Raw genomic sequence first — 16,992 nt, 5'->3', positions numbered from 1 at the left:
ACCGCACAAATAGTGATTTATATGTCCCACACTTTGCCAGACAATCAAAGTTATTCAAAATTTAAGTTTTCAAATTTCTAAAATTATCATGTGAATATCCCAAACTTTGCCAGACAATTAAAACATAAATTCTTAAATTTTCAAAATTATTATATAAATGTCCCAAACTCTGCCTAACAATCAAAATCTAAAATTTTACATTTTCAAGTTTATTATATAAATATTCTAAACTTTGCCAGACATTAAAAATCTAGATTTTTTTTTAAATATCTGGCCCAGACTTTGCTAGACATTTAAAATCTAAATCCTTAAAATCCTAAAATTATTCTGTGAATATCCTGGACTTGGTGGAACATTCAAACACTAAATTATAAAATGAATGTCCCAAGCTTTGCTGGATATTTAAAATCTAGATTGTCAAATGTCTGAAATTATTCTGTGAATGTCCTAGACTTTGCTGCACAATCCAAGTACTTGTCAAGAAGCACTAATGAATTCTTAATTAGAACATCTTTGTAATTTAGAACAAAAGCAAAAGCAGAAGCATCACAATGAATGCGGCTAAACAGCTTATGTTGGAAAAGAGACATCTTGAAACTATATGGTGAATGCAAGTGAGCAGCATCACAGCCTTAGATAAGAGGAGCAAAACTCAAAACATCACAATATATGCAGCTAAGCAGCCTAGATCGGAAGGAGCACACTTCAGAACATAAGGTTTTAGTGAATGCAACTGAACAAGCATATCAACCTTAGTAGGAGTAAAACTCGCAATATAACAATGAATAAAATTGAATAGCATACCAGCCTGAAATAGCAGAAGCAGGAGCATATCTCGAAACATAAGAGTGAACACAATTGCACGCGTAACCAAACGCAGAAAGAGCAGAACTCGAAACATAAAAATGAATAGGATTGAACAACCCAAAACAGAAAGAGCTTGACTCGAAACCAGAACACTAGGGTCTCGCTTCAAGTCTATATTATCACCCTTCTCGCCCCTCAACCGCTTTCTTCAACCGCTTCCCTGTCTTTTCAATACACACTTTTTCTAAAAAGTTCCGCTCTGATCACTCCTCAACCTCTTCATTACATACTTGGCAAGTCCAAAGCTCCTCCAACCGCACTCGACATTCTCATAAATACTAACAAATCTCCCTAGAAAATGAAAACCCCGAAGAAACCCCAAGCCCCACGCTCAGCAGTAAACCATGTCCACATCCCCGGCAGCATCCCCATGATGGTGAATCCAGCCCCCGAAAACATCGCCAACCCCACCCCTCAAGAAGATCTCCCTCGCCAACACCTCCAGGCGGTCGCTGCGAACCCCTTTTACCAAGGCCCAGACCGTCTCATGTTCCGTAACGACGAGCTCGCTCTTGACGCTGTCGAAGCTGTCGCGCTTGTCACCTGCGCCGAACGGTTGACCGATACGTCGATTCATACGCTTGAATTGAAGGGTAACAAGACTGTTAAGTTGTTGGATGTTTATAATGCGTAAGTCTATGATCTGTTGTTTAAATATCAAGGACTAAAGAGGCAATAGGACCGTATCCGAGTTCGGACAACGATTCCCTGATGATTGTCCGAATTTGCGGATTGTTCGCCAAGATCAACTTCAAGAGCTGAAGACCAAGTACGATGATCTCCAGGATGATTACAATGAGTTGTTGGGGAAATACAATGAATTGGTGCTCAGCAAATGGGTTTAGTTTTCACAGCAATGGACCAGGAAATGTGGGATCCTGGCTTGGGAACTTGTGGCCTTGAGCATATTCGGCACTACATTCCTTCTTTTACACACCACGTGACAGGTCTGCGAGGAGAATGTCCGTCATTATCTGAAGGCATTTCGGCTGGAAATGTGCGGAAAGTTTGTGCGCTGACAATACAGCGGGCATTGCATTTTCATTGAGAGAAAAGCGTTGCATTTTACAATAGCGAGCATTGCATTCAAAACATCAATATGAAAAGCATCAAACCCAATTCTCAACTGTTCTATGTGAATAGACTCGCTAACAGCTCTTCTAAAATAGGGGGAGGGGTTAAGACCCACTTTCGCGATAACTTATCACGATCCGTGCTCGTAATCGGAATTGTGGAGAATGTGGGGATTGGAGTTGGAGGTCTTGAAGAGGAGGCGGTGAGAAGAGAAGGGATTATGTGAGGGTATTTCTGTTTGGGCGGTAAACGGAAATAGAAATCGTGGCGGGATGCGGGTTGGTGATTGGAGGGTTGGATTTCGATGTTCGTCGCGATTGGGAGATTATCCGGGGCTGGATGTTTGGTTTATTAGACTGCTAGATGTGCGGTATGTTAGACTTGGATGCTAGGTATGAAATGTCTATGCTTCATATCTGGTCTTTTCAAATGCTTTGAAGTAGGAAGAAAGCCATGTTCCGAGTCAGTCGTGATATGGTAAGGCTGTCGGGAAGGAGAAATCGGCAGTGTCTTTTTCGGATGGAATTCAGTTGGGTAAGGCTTCAAACAGATTTTCGCTCTAGCTCAAACGAGCACCCTCGATACTGCTTGAAATTCCTTTTGCGCGGATAGTTGAAGAATGCTCGATGATAACCGGAGATTCTGGGGAAATTCTAGCTTTTGGTCTTGACAATATCGAGTTCCTCTATTGGCACAATTAAGGTCTGACATGGTGGCGAAGCTGAGTCGAGGTCTGCAGTGCTTATTCTGTCCGTGAGGTGGCTGTGTGAAGACGAAAAGAAAGATACCTCAATATCAAAGTTGAGAAAAGTGTCGAAAGTAAAGGTACAAGAAAATAGATATAAATTCGTCTTCGTCCCGGAGTAGACTCCGAGTACCTCTGCTCCGAGTGTAAAATGGCTGAGTTGGAATGCAGTGGCAAAACTGTGCACCAGCTATCCACTTGGACTAGCTGGTCGAGAAAAGGTTGAGGTGAATCCGATGCGCTTCTCGACCCTAAACGCCGCTAAGACACACCCCTGCAAAAAAAGTTCTTGCCTCGATTTAAATACTTTCTGTGCGGTCGCAGACTCTCCAAAACTTCTTCCTCCCTTCTACATCACAAAATCCTCCACTCTTTCTTTCCTTCTCCTACTTCTTTAATAGACTCTTCGCATATCTCCTTCACGAGGTTCGAGGAGAGCAGAAGGCGTAGTCGATAATCCGTTTTTCTGCCGGGCTCACCGACCATAATCTGTGCCCTTCCGCACTAGCGCCTTAAGATTTTTCTTTGGCGATAAGGTCGTCGCCCACAATCCGTTTCTCCCACCTTTTCTCCTCCTCAGAATGCCCGCTGTTACAGATTCTTCAGCAACCGCCAGCATGTCTTCCAAGGAGAATAAGAACAGCGTCAAGGTTCTTGATGAACTGATGGCCAAGCTGTCCGTCTCCAAGGCCCAGGACGAGATTAACGCCGCCACCCACAACCTGGCCGTGTTCATTAACTCGCCGATCGAGGAGAACGACGCTCCCACAAAGTACGTATAATCATTTTCAACTCTGCGCAATCGCGAGCACAACTGCGATTTCAATCTGGAGGCGGGGTTTATCTTTTGCACAATTTTTTATTCAAATTTCGAACCCCTCATCTCGTGTGGCGAGCCCACGGGCGCAAAAATCACAATCGAAAAAAATAAATGCTGACACCTAATCTGCAGGACCGTGGAATCCCTTCAGAAGCAACTCGCCAACAAGAAGGATGCCAACGTCCGCGAGCGAGCTGTTAATGCCATCCAAGCCATTGCTGAGCACAGCGATACCTCCTCCTCTGTCGAGCCATATCTGGTCGTCCTTCTTCCTTCGGTCCTCGCAGCCGTTGGAGACAAGGCTGTTCCAGTCAAGAATGCCGCGTTAGCCGCTGCTCTCAGCATCATCAAGGCTGTGAACGCAAATGCCGTCAAGATTGTCCTCCCACCGATCATTAATTCTATCTTGACCGCACAAAAATGGCAAGAAAAGATCTGCGGTCTCGACTGCATCGAGGCTTTGGCCAAGTCCTCTCCTACACAACTCGCCATCCGCGTACCAGACCTTATTCCAGTTATCTCCGAATCGATGTGGGACACAAAGCCTGAAGTCAAGAAGAGAGCATATGGTACAATGGAGAAGCTTTGCAGCTTGATTGTCAACAAGGATATCGAGCGCTTCATTCCTGAGCTCATCAAGTGTATCTCCAAGCCAGAAAACGTTCCCGAGACCGTTCACTTGCTCGGTGCCACCACTTTCGTTACTGATGTCCACGAGCCAACTTTGGCTATCATGGTTCCTCTCTTGGATCGTGGTCTCAGCGAGCGAGAGACTGCTATCAAGCGAAAGTCTGCAGTCATTGTCGACAACATGTGCAAGCTTGTCGAGGACCCTCAAATTGTTGCAGGTTTCTTGCCCAAGCTCATGCCTGCCTTGACCAAGAACTACGAAAACTTGGCAGATCCTGAGGCTCGTGAGAAGACAAAGCAAGCTCTTGACACCCTCACCCGCGTTGGTGATGTCAAGGATGGCAAGATTCCCGAAGTTTCACACGCTGGTGACGTTGCCACCGTTCTCCCAATCTTGAAGGAAATCATCGAGAGCAAGAACAAGGCTGCGCTCAAGTTTGAGCCAATCTTGAACTACATCTCTGCCGTCGCTGGTCAACTCATCGACGAGAAGGACTCCGACCAGACCAGCTGGACCCAAAACTTGAAGCCATACATCGCAGCAATCATCGGTGAGGCTGGTGCACAGGATGTTGTCGACAACCTCCGAAGACGCGCTTCTCCAGGTGCCGAGGCTGAGGATGCCGAAGAGGCTGACGATGATGTGGGAGAAGATCTCTGCAACTGCACATTCAACTTGGCCTACGGTGCCAAGATTCTTCTCAATCAAACACATCTCCGATTAAAGCGTGGCCAGCGATATGGTCTTTGCGGTCCCAACGGTTCTGGAAAATCCACCCTCATGCGCGCCATCAACAACGAGCAAGTCGAGGGTTTCCCAAAGAAGGATGAGGTCAAGACTGTGTTCGTTGAGCACGATCTTGACTCTGCGGATACTGAGTTGACCACCATTGTCTGGACCATGAAGAAGCTTGAGGAGGTCGGAATCACCACTTCGCAAGCTGATGTCGAGAAGCAATTGGGAGAGTTCGGCTTTACCCCCGACATGACCAGCGGTGCCATTACTGCTCTTTCTGGTGGTTGGAAAATGAAGTTGGCTCTTGCCCGTGCCGTTTTCGAAGACCCTGACATTCTCCTTCTCGATGAGCCTACCAACCATTTGGACGTGAAGAACGTCAAGTGGCTCGAGGATTACCTCATGGCATCTCCCTGTACCTCGATCATCGTCTCTCACGACACAGGCTTCCTCAACAATGTTTGCCAGAACATTATCAACTACGAGCGTTTCAAGCTCAAGCGATACAAGGGTAACGTGCGGGAATTCGTCAAGAAGTGCCCATCCGCCAAGTCCTACTTCGAGCTCGGTGCCTCTGAGATCGAATTCAAGTTCCCTGAGCCCGGTTTCCTTGAGGGTGTCAAGACCAAGGCTAAGGCCATCATTCGTGTCAACAAGATGTCCTTCCAATACCCCGGAACACCAAAGCCACAGATCCAGGACATCTCCTTCCAATGTTCGCTGGGTTCTCGTATCGCCGTCATTGGTCCCAACGGTGCTGGAAAATCTACCCTGATCAACGTCCTCACTGGTGAGTTGATCCCAACCTCAGGTGACGTCTACACCCACGAGAACATCCGTATCGCCTACATCAAGCAACACGCTTTCGCACACATCGATCACCACTTGGAGAAGACTCCTTCTGAGTATATCCAATGGCGTTTCCAGACTGGTGAGGATCGTGAGACTATGGATCGTGCCAACAAGATCGTCACCGATGAGGATGAGAAGGCTATGGACAAGATCTATAAGATCGAAGGCTCACAACGTCGTGTCATCGGCATTCACTCGCGAAGAAAGTTCAAGAACTCTTACGAGTATGAGTGTTCGTTCGCTCTCGGAGAGAACGTTGGCATGAAGAACGAGCGATGGACTCCCATGATGACTGCAGACAACGCCTGGATTCCCCGTTCCGAGATCTTGGTTTCCCATCAAAAGATGGTCGCTGAGGTTGATCAGAAGGAGGCTCTTGCCAGTGGTCAATTCCGTCCTCTTGTCCGAAAGGAGATTGAGGCTCACTGCGCGAACTTCGGTCTCGATGCTGAGTTGGTTTCCCACTCCCGTATGCTGGGTCTCTCTGGAGGACAACGTGTCAAGGTCGTCCTTGCTGCTTGCTCGTGGCAACGCCCACATTTGATTGTTCTTGACGAGCCTACTAACTACTTGGATCGTGATTCGCTCGGTGCCTTGTCGAAGGCTATCAAGTCTTTCGAGGGAGGTGTCATTATCATCACTCACTCTTCTGAGTTCACTAAGGACTTGACTGAGGAAGTCTGGGCTGTCATGGACGGCCGCATGACTCCATCTGTATGTTAACACCTGCCCTCAATTTCTTTTTTGAATGCTATGCTAAATCTGAAAATAGGGACACAACTGGGTGCAAGGCCAAGGTGCTGGTCCACGACTAAAGCAGGATGGGGATGAAGAGGAGGAGAAGTTCGACGCTATGGGAAACAAGATCGTCTCTACAAAGAAGGCCAAGAAGCTCACTTCCGCCGAATTGCGAAAAAAGAAGAAGGACCGCATGGCTCGACGAAAGCGTGGTGAGGAGGTCTTCTCAGACGAGGATGATTGAGCAACCAACGTATAGACCTGGGAGGAGAAATATAGATTGCGGAGCCGACAAAAACACCAAACAAAATGTTGTTCCGTTACTTTGTTCGTTGGGTTGGGCTGGGTGGTGAAGGTAGCATTTGGCCTGGTCTATGGAGTTAGTTTTGTGCACGCCTTTCTCTTTTCTGAACAGTTTGATGCGGATGGAATCAGAGACACATACTACGATACAGTCAGTGTGTTGGTTTGATTCTGCGCAGACTAGAAGATAGATCAATAGACTCTTCGAATTGCATGAATTGTTTTGACTTGATTGTGATGCTACGCTGCGTGGTTTTCGCTTGGCTATACGAGGATACGCTGTCATGTGAACGACATAACTGCAATTTCACTTTGCACTATGCTCAAATCTCGAAATCCACTGCTTTTATTATCCTCAAATGCCAATGCTGCTCGAAGTTCGATAATAGCTTAACGCTTTTCCCCACATGTTCCTCCCAGATTGTCCTCAGTGCTGCTGGATTTTTCTACTACTGCTTTTCGAAATCTCAATCCCAAAATACCTCACCCTTTCCCTGCACATCTCCCTCCCAAGATCTCCCAGAAATTGCCAGACTTTCCACCACCCCAAAACGAATCTCCCAAAACCGCCCAACAACCAAAATCCACTCCCTATTATCTCTTCTTTTGAGCTCTTTCCAACATCCTCTCCAACTCCTTACACCTCTCTCTCATCTCATTATGCTCCCTCACCAACTCCCGCATCTGGCTCTCCCGCACAGTAATCAAATCCCCCACATCTTTCTCCTCAATCTTTCGTTCCTTCGCGATCCTACACCACACATGCATCAGCTCCACCATCCCTTTATTTCTCAAACAAAGAAACAAACAAATAAAGATACGTACCCTTTATAAAGTTCCCCAAAACTCAAAGAAGGGCCGTTCGCTCCAACGATACGTAGCGGGCTTGGGGAAGCAGTCATCTTCTCAGCGACACCAGAGATGCCAGTGAGGGACATGTAAGTTAAGTTCTTTCGAGGCTCTGGCTCGGGCTTTGGTGGAACGTGGTTTGGAGGAGGAGAGGTGGTGTAGGCGTAAGCAGAGTCTCGGGCGTTGGCGCCGCGCGGGTTGACCATCATACCGTAGTGGCCTTCGATGGCGATGCCGGGGACGTGGGTGCGTTTTGCTTGGCGTTTGGGGCTGGTGGGGTCCATTGTTGGGTGGTGGTTTTGGAGGGGGTGAGTGCTGGGTTGCGGTTGAGGGATTTGGCGGTTGTGGATGGTCTGGGTCGAGTTAGTATTCGTGATGGGTTAATGTCGTGTGGTTTGGGACCGACTTGAAGTGCTGTGAGAAGCAGAGTTGGGGTTGGTGAAGTGGCGAGTGTGGATGTCTTAACTTGTGTTAGTACTTAGCCAAGTCCAAAGTCCTGTGGTCGTGGATTAACTTACGCTTGTGTCTAAGAGAACATTTGTTGTTGTTTTTGGAAGAAGGATCAGAGCGAATGAGGTTTGCCTATATAGACACCAGCGCCATTCGCATCTGAATTCAAGTTACACTGCTTTGACACGAAATTTAGGGTGAATTGGAAAATCGTATGGTTTCTGGGTCGATTTTTTACAGTGAATATAGAAAGTGCGGCTGTTTTCGACTTTTATTCACTAAAAGGAGAAGTTTGTGGAAGGAAGTGTTGGCGTTTTCGACTTTGATTCACTAAAAGGTCCGAGAAGTTTCGACTTTCACTCACTAAGGAAGAAATTTGTGCTGAAAGCTAGACAACTCTGGCTTTGAGGAAGGGTGGCACAGAGCTGGACAATAGGGACTCTTTGAAGAATGTTGATGCAACCTGTATGAGTTACTTCCTTTGGTATAGACCAACAACTTTCCTACATAAGTCACTTTCCACTTGGAAAGTATTCTTCTGCTCTTCTCACGGTCAACTCAACCCCTATCTACTCATCGCCACCAAAATGGCGACCCTCGTCAGCTTCTCCATTGCCGACGAACGCCAACCCGGCCCCAACTTTCCCCTATTCAACTCAGAAATCAAACCCTTCGAAGCAGACCTCACCAATCCCACCACCCCTCCATACAACTCCCCACTCACCGACCACCACACCTGGATCCACGAAGCCCAACAACGGTTCCTCGAAGGCAAAGAAAACGAATGCTACTACATCTGCTCCCTCATGCTCGTGCAACCCAAACTCAGCGATCTCAACGCGGCCGCGGCTCTCTGTCTCCAAGGGACGGCATACGAGTACGATCCCAGAAACGCGAGAAATAGGATTTATCATTCGATTGCTAGAGCGTTGGGGATCTATAAAATGGTTGGGAATAGAATAGGTGCGAGAGTTGGTGTGGAGAAGATGAATGGCATTGCGCTTACTGTGAGGATGGCGGCGCGGGGAAGGGTTGGGGATAAAGGGGCGAAGAGGAAGGAGTTGTTGAAAGTTGTCACGGGTTGGATGCAATGAGTCAAAGCAAGAACCTGATTGTATTACAAGAAGAATTAACTAAAGAGAGAAGAGTTCCTTCTCGTACGAAAGCTCCTTAGAAAAAGGGGCTTTCGTAGGTTCGTAGAATGGCCCGCGCGCTTTGGCGTCGCACGGTCACATGCGGTCTCGCGTAGTCACGTGTAGGCTGCACTACTACGTAGTGCAGCCAAATATCGGGTTCAACCCGTCACAAAAGTGATGGGGAGTTATTCGCTTGCGGTGGTGGATGGTGCGTTTGGTGAGTTTGAATTGATAAAGGATTGGCTCTGAAGTGTTGGCATGGACTAGTTAGTTTGAGTGTGACGAGCAAGATCTGATGTAATCGTAGCGGTGGAATCATCCTTCTGGTTTGGATTAGGTTGATCAAGAAGACAAGCACCTTTTTCCACCCATATCCCTAAGAGTCCAAGTGATATGCGATATTCTTTTAGGCGCAACTCATCTGGTTCACTTCGAGTTGTTCTCACTCAGAGAAATGAAACAAGTAGATTTAGCATATCTTCACCAGATCAACGCGACTCTCTGACTCTCTCACAGTCTGTAGAGCAATCACGAAGCTCTTTCAATTTACATACTAGACTCACCCAAAATATGCACCACAAAACTCCTGCAAAAGAAATACAACATCAATAACTCTCCGTCTGAGACTAAACACTCTTCGTAGCAGCAGCCGTAAACCCCACCGCTGGCCCCGTAGCATACAAATTAAACTGTTTCCTCCCACCACACATCGCCGAGCCCGTGCTCTGCGCTCCAATACTTCCCGCACAAACATCCGTGCAAGCATGCTTACCATACAAACTCGTAGCGCTAGTCTGATAGAAGGACAGAGCTGTTCCGCCGTAGCATTGATTGTGATACTCGACCATGAAGTAAGGCAGGATGGTAGGTGTTGGCTTGTGGGCGAGAGATGAGATGTAGGCTTCGCAGAGCTCAGGGGTTACGGAGTTGTTGGAGAAGAGGAGGGGTAGGACGTGGCCTTTGGTGATGTCTTGGAAACATCCCAGGTGCGTGTATTGAGCATTGGTGCCTCCGGAAACAACCGCGTGGGTCGTCGATGATGAAATATGAGTGATGCTAGGAGATAGGTAAACAGAAGAGGTAGTTGTTGCGGGGTTGGAGGAAGGACCCGTTGAAAATAATTTCGATGTGGAGACCGTTGATAGAGTTGTGGGCCTTGAAGAAGAGAGAAGAATAGCAGAAAATGATGACAGACTTGATAACGAGGACAAAACAGAGCTCGACGAAAGTTTTGCTATCGAAGATGATGCCGGTTTGGATGTGCTCGACGATGAGGCTGTTGATGAGGGCATCTGAGCTGATGAAGATCCCACCAATGATTTGGATGAGGTTGAAGACACCAGTGTCTGCAGTCCTGACGAGGATAACGAAGCTGATGAAGTCATAATCGACGTAGACCAAACTGACGATTGGACCACGGATGACGAAGCTGTATACGGAATATCCGCGACTCCAAATCCTCCCGTGGAAGAGGGCATCGAACCCAGAGCTGGATTGAATTGGTACATGTCGAGTCTAGTTCTGTCAGCAATCAGGTTAGGAGATGAGAATAGTCTCTCACCTATTGCGTCCTCCACAGTATTCTGACGAATTGCCATAACAAAGGAAACTACAATCGGTGATGACCGCGGGAATACTAAATGTAACATCAGTGGATAGTCTTCAAGATAAGGAAGGAATGCTTACGCTCCAGCCGAAAACGAGTCTCCGCAGTAGCCTATGAAAATGTCAGTAGAAGCACCAAGGACAAAGTTCGGAGGTCAGACTAACATTCTCGTCCAAACTCAACACCTGCATACAGATAACCCGCGCAGAAAGTTGTGCATGCCTCTACTGTCACTTCATTGCTTGCGAAACTTGTTCCCGTAAGAGTTCGAGAAGAAGTAGCTTCAGTATAACAAGACAACCATTCAAAGTCAATAGGCGCAAGGACAATGTGAGATGGTGGTGGTGGGGCAGGAATGTAGTTCTTGTTCCGGTAAGTAGATAAGCGAGCACCTGTGCGATCAGTAATGGAGCCACAAGAGAAGAGTTACTCGGACATACCAGTTCCGCAGATCTCAGATGAGTTACCTCCGCAGGGAGCATTGCAATCTGATTCTGTTGCTCGCAAGGATGGTGACACTAATTATGAATGAGTCAATTGGTTGACCAACAATATGATAACATACAAGTATAACCACAATAACACTGTTATAATATTAGCATAATTCGGACAAATGTCACAGGACACGTACCTCAATCTCATATTCCGTTCCAAAATAGGAGTATGAAGCACAGTTCGATGCACACATCTCAAGTGTCAAAGCGGCGTCGACCAAGATGCTGTCAGGTAGAACTCGAGTGACACCATCGACGAGATCCATGTAACATCCATTGTACGAGAAGTTTCCAATGACTGCTGGCTCAAGTGGGTTGAACGATTGGGTTGGTATGGCTATAGATGAAGTCATCGTAGAAGTGAAGCTGGAACTAAAGCTCGATGACAGAACAACGCTGGAGCTTGGAAGCAGAAGCGCACTTATACTTGAGGAAAGACTCGGGGAAAGGGTGGAGCTAGATATAAGCGAAGACAGGGTTGACGACGCTGGAATGCTGGAAGAAATAGACAAAAGCAAGGAGCTGGAGCTAGAGCTAGGCAGGAAAATTAGGGAGGACGAAGATAATGATTGCGATTGGCTGCTTGACCCAATCGAGCTTGAAAAACTACTAGTTTGTATGGTTGAAGCAGTATTAGAGCTGATTGACGCCACGCTGCTTGAAACAAAACTGCTGAAAGAGCTAGATAGTGAGCTTGAGAGCGAGCTACTGAGAGGTAGAACAGTTGACGATGGCATTAAAGATGAGATTAAAGTATTGGAAGAGCTTATTGTCGAGGCCGTGACGATGCTGGATGAATATGGCAGAGTAATACTCGAGGATGTGCCCACAATTGAGCTACTGGGCGCCTTTGTCGATGCCAATGGAACCGAGGTTGCCGATGAGAGGAATACGGCTGATGCTGAGGACAAGAAAGACGATGATTTCGATGATAGCTGCGAGCTAGAAGAACGAATAGACATCGAAGAGGTGGAAACGGTAAGACCTTTGCTAGTGACGGAATTAACCACCGTGGCTGTGCTTGTACCAAGCACTGTAGCAGGATTGACCAAATTCGTATCATAGTAGATGTAAATATATCCCAAGTTTCCGGTGGTCCCACCACAAGATTCGGAAGGATCACCAACGCAGGCAAAGTTGCAATCTGTCTCGGGACTGAGTGAACTGGGATATTTGATTCTGTTACCGCACCAACATTGCGTATGATATTCTGTACCAGCGAATGCATATGGCGGATTGAAGGAGCCGCAGTAGCTCATGCATGCTTCGATAGAACTGTTGGCAATGGCTGTCTCGACGTTCAAATTTCGGGCGGTGCTGTCCAAGTAACAACCCATGTATTGATAGGTTCCGGTGGAGCCTGTCATGGGACCAACCTCTCTGCTGACGATGGTAGCTGTGATTGAGATAGTTTGAAGACCCACAGACCAGCCATTGGTATTGATCAACCATTGGGCTGAAAGAGAGATACTTGGATTATTTGGTTGAATAGAAGGAGAGATGAGTTGTACATTGCCATAAGCACAAGCGCCGACGTCAATAGTTGACCCTTGGCGTAAGTCGAGAAGAGGATCCAAAGCAGAAAGGTCGACTCCGGTTGGTGGCGTACTTTGAGTGATCGCCAGAGCAGAGGCTCCAGTATTGCAGAAGCGGATTTGTCTCTGCAGGTCCTGGCCACTTTGAACATTCCCGAATGCCATCGAGAGGCCACTCAACCGGCCCCCATTATCATCAGAGATCGACAGGGCAGCGACTGGGGGGTTACCGGCAGTGCCAGTCAATAGGACATCGGCTGCACCACTCCCGGTAGTGAACGTTAAAAGCGATCCCCAAGATCCTACAGCGGTGGCAGAGAATGTTACCGGAATGCTGATTGATGCGCCTGCAGCCAATGATGCGCCAACGGCAGGGAAGCCTATAGCCGTGAAGCCATTGCCCACGATAGTTGTTGTTTGCACTGTTATAGTGTTGGAAGGCATCCCACTAACATACGTGTCTTGCCAAGCGAATCCAGTAAAGCTTAGGGAGATGGCTCCGGTGTTCGTGAGGGTGACGGTCTCTGTGACGGAAGTTGTAGATCCTCCCAAGACGATACCTCCAAAATCGAGCTGAGGTGCACTGACAACGAGATTTCCTTGGGTGACACCAAGCGTACCAGTCAGCTGAATTGAAGCATCTGTGGTCGATGTGCTTGTCGCATAGTTCAATAGAAGGACAGAACTCAGCAGACCAGGCTTGCTAGCAGGTTGAGTTGGGCTGAAAGTAACCGGGAAGGTGAATGAAGCACCAGAAGTGACTGTAGTAGGTAAAGAGGAGTTCTGACAAACGAAGGATGCGAGTGATGTTGTGCAGTAATTTAGAGTGATAGCTGACTTTGCTGTGCAGGTAACTTCGGCCGTCAAGGTCTGACCGTCAATGACAGAACCGAAGCTTACAGCACTGCAAGTGACTGGTGTAGCTGTAGACACAACACCAAGCCCATATATCGATGCTCCACCACTTACATATACGCGGCCATTTCCAAAGACTGGTCGGGTATATTTGGTGAGCCCTCCGAGAGCTGGAATCGTAGTGAACTTGATCAATGTACCGCTGACGGGGACGGCACGATAAGCAACAAGACCTTGATTTGGATCATTGAACCAAACCTAGAGATCCGATCAGTACCTATGCTCTCAGTTTTGTCGACTAGATGACTCACAATACCTGAACCTGGCTCTCCATTGAAAGAAGTGATGGTGGGAACACCGACACGGGAACACCGACACCCGCCGATGTACCGACTGAGGATCCCGCAAGTGTGAATAAGGGTTGCCCATTGCTACCTTGACCGAATTGGTATGCATAGAGCTTGCTAGCCGTAGGGGAGAAGCTGGAAAGTCAGTGGGCAATATCTCCAAGGAAGTAAGGCACCACTCACTAGATATAACCTCCCTCAAGAGGATAACTGCCAACACCACTGAACATTGTACTTCCGGCCAAGATTGTTTGGATGACATTGTCAGATCCACCAGGTCCTCCTACAGTCAGCAAAGCTTTTCATTTCGTCGCGGCGGAGCTACTCACCCTGAGCAAAGCCACCCAAATTGTCCGCATTCATGATATAGATCTTTCCACTTTTACCTCCCGCGACGATGATTCGATCTACACCAGTTCCAGAGAAAGTTTTGGGGTCTAACATAGCTGAACCCGAAGAACCAAAATCTCTGTCACCTCCATTCAGACTGAAGTACTCGTAAGGCTCGAAGTAATCTGTTTGTGAGAGAGTACCTAAGTTAGGATCAACGTTGAAGTTGGACATGCACTGATCGAGGTTGACAGAGGGAGACGACCGGAGGCTGGTACACCCCCATTTGCGGCTCCCTCACCGTTTCTATGCCCGGCATTAGAGATCCCTCAAAATAATATGGCAGGTGGAAATTTACCCCGTGACAAAGTAAACTTGATTTCCTACAGTTGGCATGCCCATTCCAGTCTGCCAAATGCCTGCCTTTCCACCCGACTGGGTAGTGTAGAGCAGTGGTTGGGGTGAAGGAGCACCAGGTGATGCCTCCATTGCATATATTTGCGTCGCACCCGTAGTCTTTGTAACCGAGACAAGCATTCCAGTGTAGTTGAAGTTATCGCAGTGTCCTCCAAAGCCTGCGACGATGACATTGCCAACAGTCGTGAGGGCGGGTCTTTGAAGAGAAGTCCCTCCAAGGAAGTACCTGATGAGAATTGAGCGCCATGGTATCACAGCACATAACCAAAATGAAGTACTTACCTAGTAGGATCATTGACGGCATTGTTACCGTCAATTATGATAGGAAAGCCAGTGACATCGGTTAAAGTTGGAATATGGACAGCGTAAAACTTATACTGGCCTTGAAGAGTACCAAGGGGTCCGACAGCACCTGAAATCGCCATCAATATATGAAAGCCGTCAAACCTTTTGGGGGTACTCACTTCCCTTGTATCCTTTGGAGAAGAAGTAATCTTACATAATATCAGTTGCGGGGTCGATGATTGGAGTGCCCGTGATTCCGACAGTATTTGGAATATCTCCACACGCGCTGTCGACCGATTGGAAAGGAGGATCCAAAGTCCGAATAGTGATTTGAGTTCCAGTGGCACCGTCCATTACTCTTACGATATTTTGATTCGAGACAGCGATGACCATTTCGTTCGTATACCAGTGGGTGTGTAGACCAACTGCTTGGCGTAGAAGACTTCATTAACATTAAAAGTATTTTTCCACAGCAGCCCAAATTGGGTGCTGTTGACGATGTTCGGATCGATGTTGTGGTTGGGTAAATACCCAGATTGTGCGGGGTCCTGAAAGCCGTCAATCATTGCTTCGAATGTATCCTCCTCCTCTTGGATACTTACAACCTCTTGAATAGAATCTGTAGCTGCAAAGGAATGGACAAGGGCTGGCAACGATGCCAGTCCTAAAAAATTGGTGAACTTCATAATGGTTAAAGGAATGACTAAACGTTAACGAATGACGATGGCCAAGGCCACAGTAACAACAGCAAAGAATGAACAAGCTCAAAAAAGGTTAGCGAAACGAGGAGTCGTTAGTATTAAGGAAGAAATCTACGCCCGTTCCAAACAGGATAAGTGTCCCTGTTTGAGCAAGAAAAGATAGGACCCACAGCCACAGATGTCACTTCAATCAAGACTGATACAGCCGAAATTGGGAGGCATCGTGGCGCAAAAGGAATATCGATAAAGTTGGGGAATGGAAAGTTTCAATTCAATTGCCCCTCAAACTCACTCGAACTACTTACTGACAGAGTTTAAGAAATAGCAGAGTAGACAAACAAAAGCTGACATGACTGTTCGCTCATGTCGTGAAGTCTATACTCTTGTGGAAGACTATTGCAGTGTCATCAAAGTTGGTGAATCAGGGCAAGACAAATTGATGCAGGCACATTACAATTGTCTCGAAGGAATCGAAAATACAAACAAGAGAGACATTCGACAGGGGTTTCGAGACAGAGACTTAGATCTGTCGCTGCACGTACCCCACGCAAGATGGGTACCTGTCGCCACTGTCTTTCGTGGAGAAAGTAATCCGGGGAGATGGAATCATGTGCTTCGAATTTCGTAACATTGCAAACATAGAGCAGATGTTGAAGAAAAAGGTACTTGAAGATCTAGACACACCAACAGCAAGAACCGAAAAAGGAAATTTCTTGACACGCCTTGCCTTGAGAAGACCCATATTTTGTCTCAAACGAGCAACAACAATAAAATTATCCCTTCAGCTCATCCGACGAAGAACCCAACGCCGTGGCTCGAGCCTGTGCCAATTCACAACATAGAGCGACACACAGTGACATACACTAATATCTTGGCAGACTCGACTCGACAAGACGAGACCCGAAACGAGAAACGGACAATGTTGCTTTGGGGGCCAATGAGGTAAGTAGATGGCAATGCCCCGATGCGAGATGTGATGATGAAAAGAAAAGACGAGACTTCCAGACGACGATAAGAAGGTTTCAGCGGCCCTTGCCGAGAATGGCTTAGCAACAATGCTTGGTAATTACCAGGGGTATTTTAACCTTAAAATCTTTCTGATTCCTTCCTGGAATTTCACGAATACTATAGCAGAGACGAGAAGGAATGAAGGGATGATGGGGCGGCGGCCAGTTCGAGTGGAGCAAAACGACGACCTTTTGAGCCACCCACGCCCACTTGA

General features: G+C 47.2%; 4 protein-coding genes across 4 annotated transcripts; 2 read left to right on the top strand and 2 right to left on the bottom strand.

Moving 5' to 3' along the window:
- The first annotated feature begins 3,032 nt into the window (after window positions 1-3,032).
- LY89DRAFT_782684 (putative elongation factor 3) lies at window positions 3,033-6,981 on the top strand. The gene is made up of 3 exons (XM_018222605.1): window positions 3,033-3,458; window positions 3,639-6,438; window positions 6,497-6,981. The coding sequence occupies exons 1-3, from the start codon at window positions 3,268-3,270 to the stop codon at window positions 6,704-6,706; spliced, it is 3,201 nt and encodes a 1,066-aa protein (XP_018070780.1). The 5' UTR covers window positions 3,033-3,267; the 3' UTR covers window positions 6,707-6,981.
- Window positions 6,982-7,359: 378 nt separating this feature from the next.
- Window positions 7,360-7,898, bottom strand: LY89DRAFT_734521 (uncharacterized protein; the record flags this gene model as incomplete). The annotated part of the gene is made up of 2 exons (XM_018219917.1): window positions 7,360-7,516; window positions 7,591-7,898. 2 exons carry the CDS (start codon window positions 7,896-7,898, stop codon window positions 7,360-7,362), a joined length of 465 nt encoding a protein of 154 aa, XP_018070779.1.
- Window positions 7,899-8,651: 753 nt separating this feature from the next.
- LY89DRAFT_734520 (uncharacterized protein) lies at window positions 8,652-9,158 on the top strand (the record flags this gene model as incomplete). The annotated part of the gene is made up of 1 exon (XM_018219916.1): window positions 8,652-9,158. One exon carries the CDS (start codon window positions 8,652-8,654, stop codon window positions 9,156-9,158), a length of 507 nt encoding a protein of 168 aa, XP_018070778.1.
- Window positions 9,159-9,826: 668 nt separating this feature from the next.
- Window positions 9,827-15,755, bottom strand: LY89DRAFT_782682 (WSC-domain-containing protein; the record flags this gene model as incomplete). The annotated part of the gene is made up of 18 exons (XM_018222604.1): window positions 9,827-10,256; window positions 10,309-10,572; window positions 10,608-10,715; window positions 10,762-10,836; window positions 10,887-10,917; window positions 10,971-11,198; window positions 11,247-11,324; window positions 11,372-11,390; window positions 11,438-13,948; window positions 14,007-14,172; window positions 14,221-14,317; window positions 14,367-14,552; window positions 14,606-14,673; window positions 14,726-15,010; window positions 15,067-15,196; window positions 15,249-15,278; window positions 15,476-15,617; window positions 15,672-15,755. The coding sequence occupies 18 exons, from the start codon at window positions 15,753-15,755 to the stop codon at window positions 9,827-9,829; spliced, it is 4,932 nt and encodes a 1,643-aa protein (XP_018070777.1).
- Between the last annotated feature and the right edge of the window lie 1,237 nt (window positions 15,756-16,992).

Source organism: Mollisia scopiformis (assembly GCF_001500285.1).
Source record: "Mollisia scopiformis unplaced genomic scaffold LY89scaffold_13, whole genome shotgun sequence".
Taxonomy (NCBI): domain Eukaryota; kingdom Fungi; phylum Ascomycota; class Leotiomycetes; order Helotiales; family Mollisiaceae; genus Mollisia; species Mollisia scopiformis.
The sequence above is the reverse complement of the archived record's forward strand: the minus strand, read 5'-3'. Positions and strand labels throughout refer to the sequence as shown.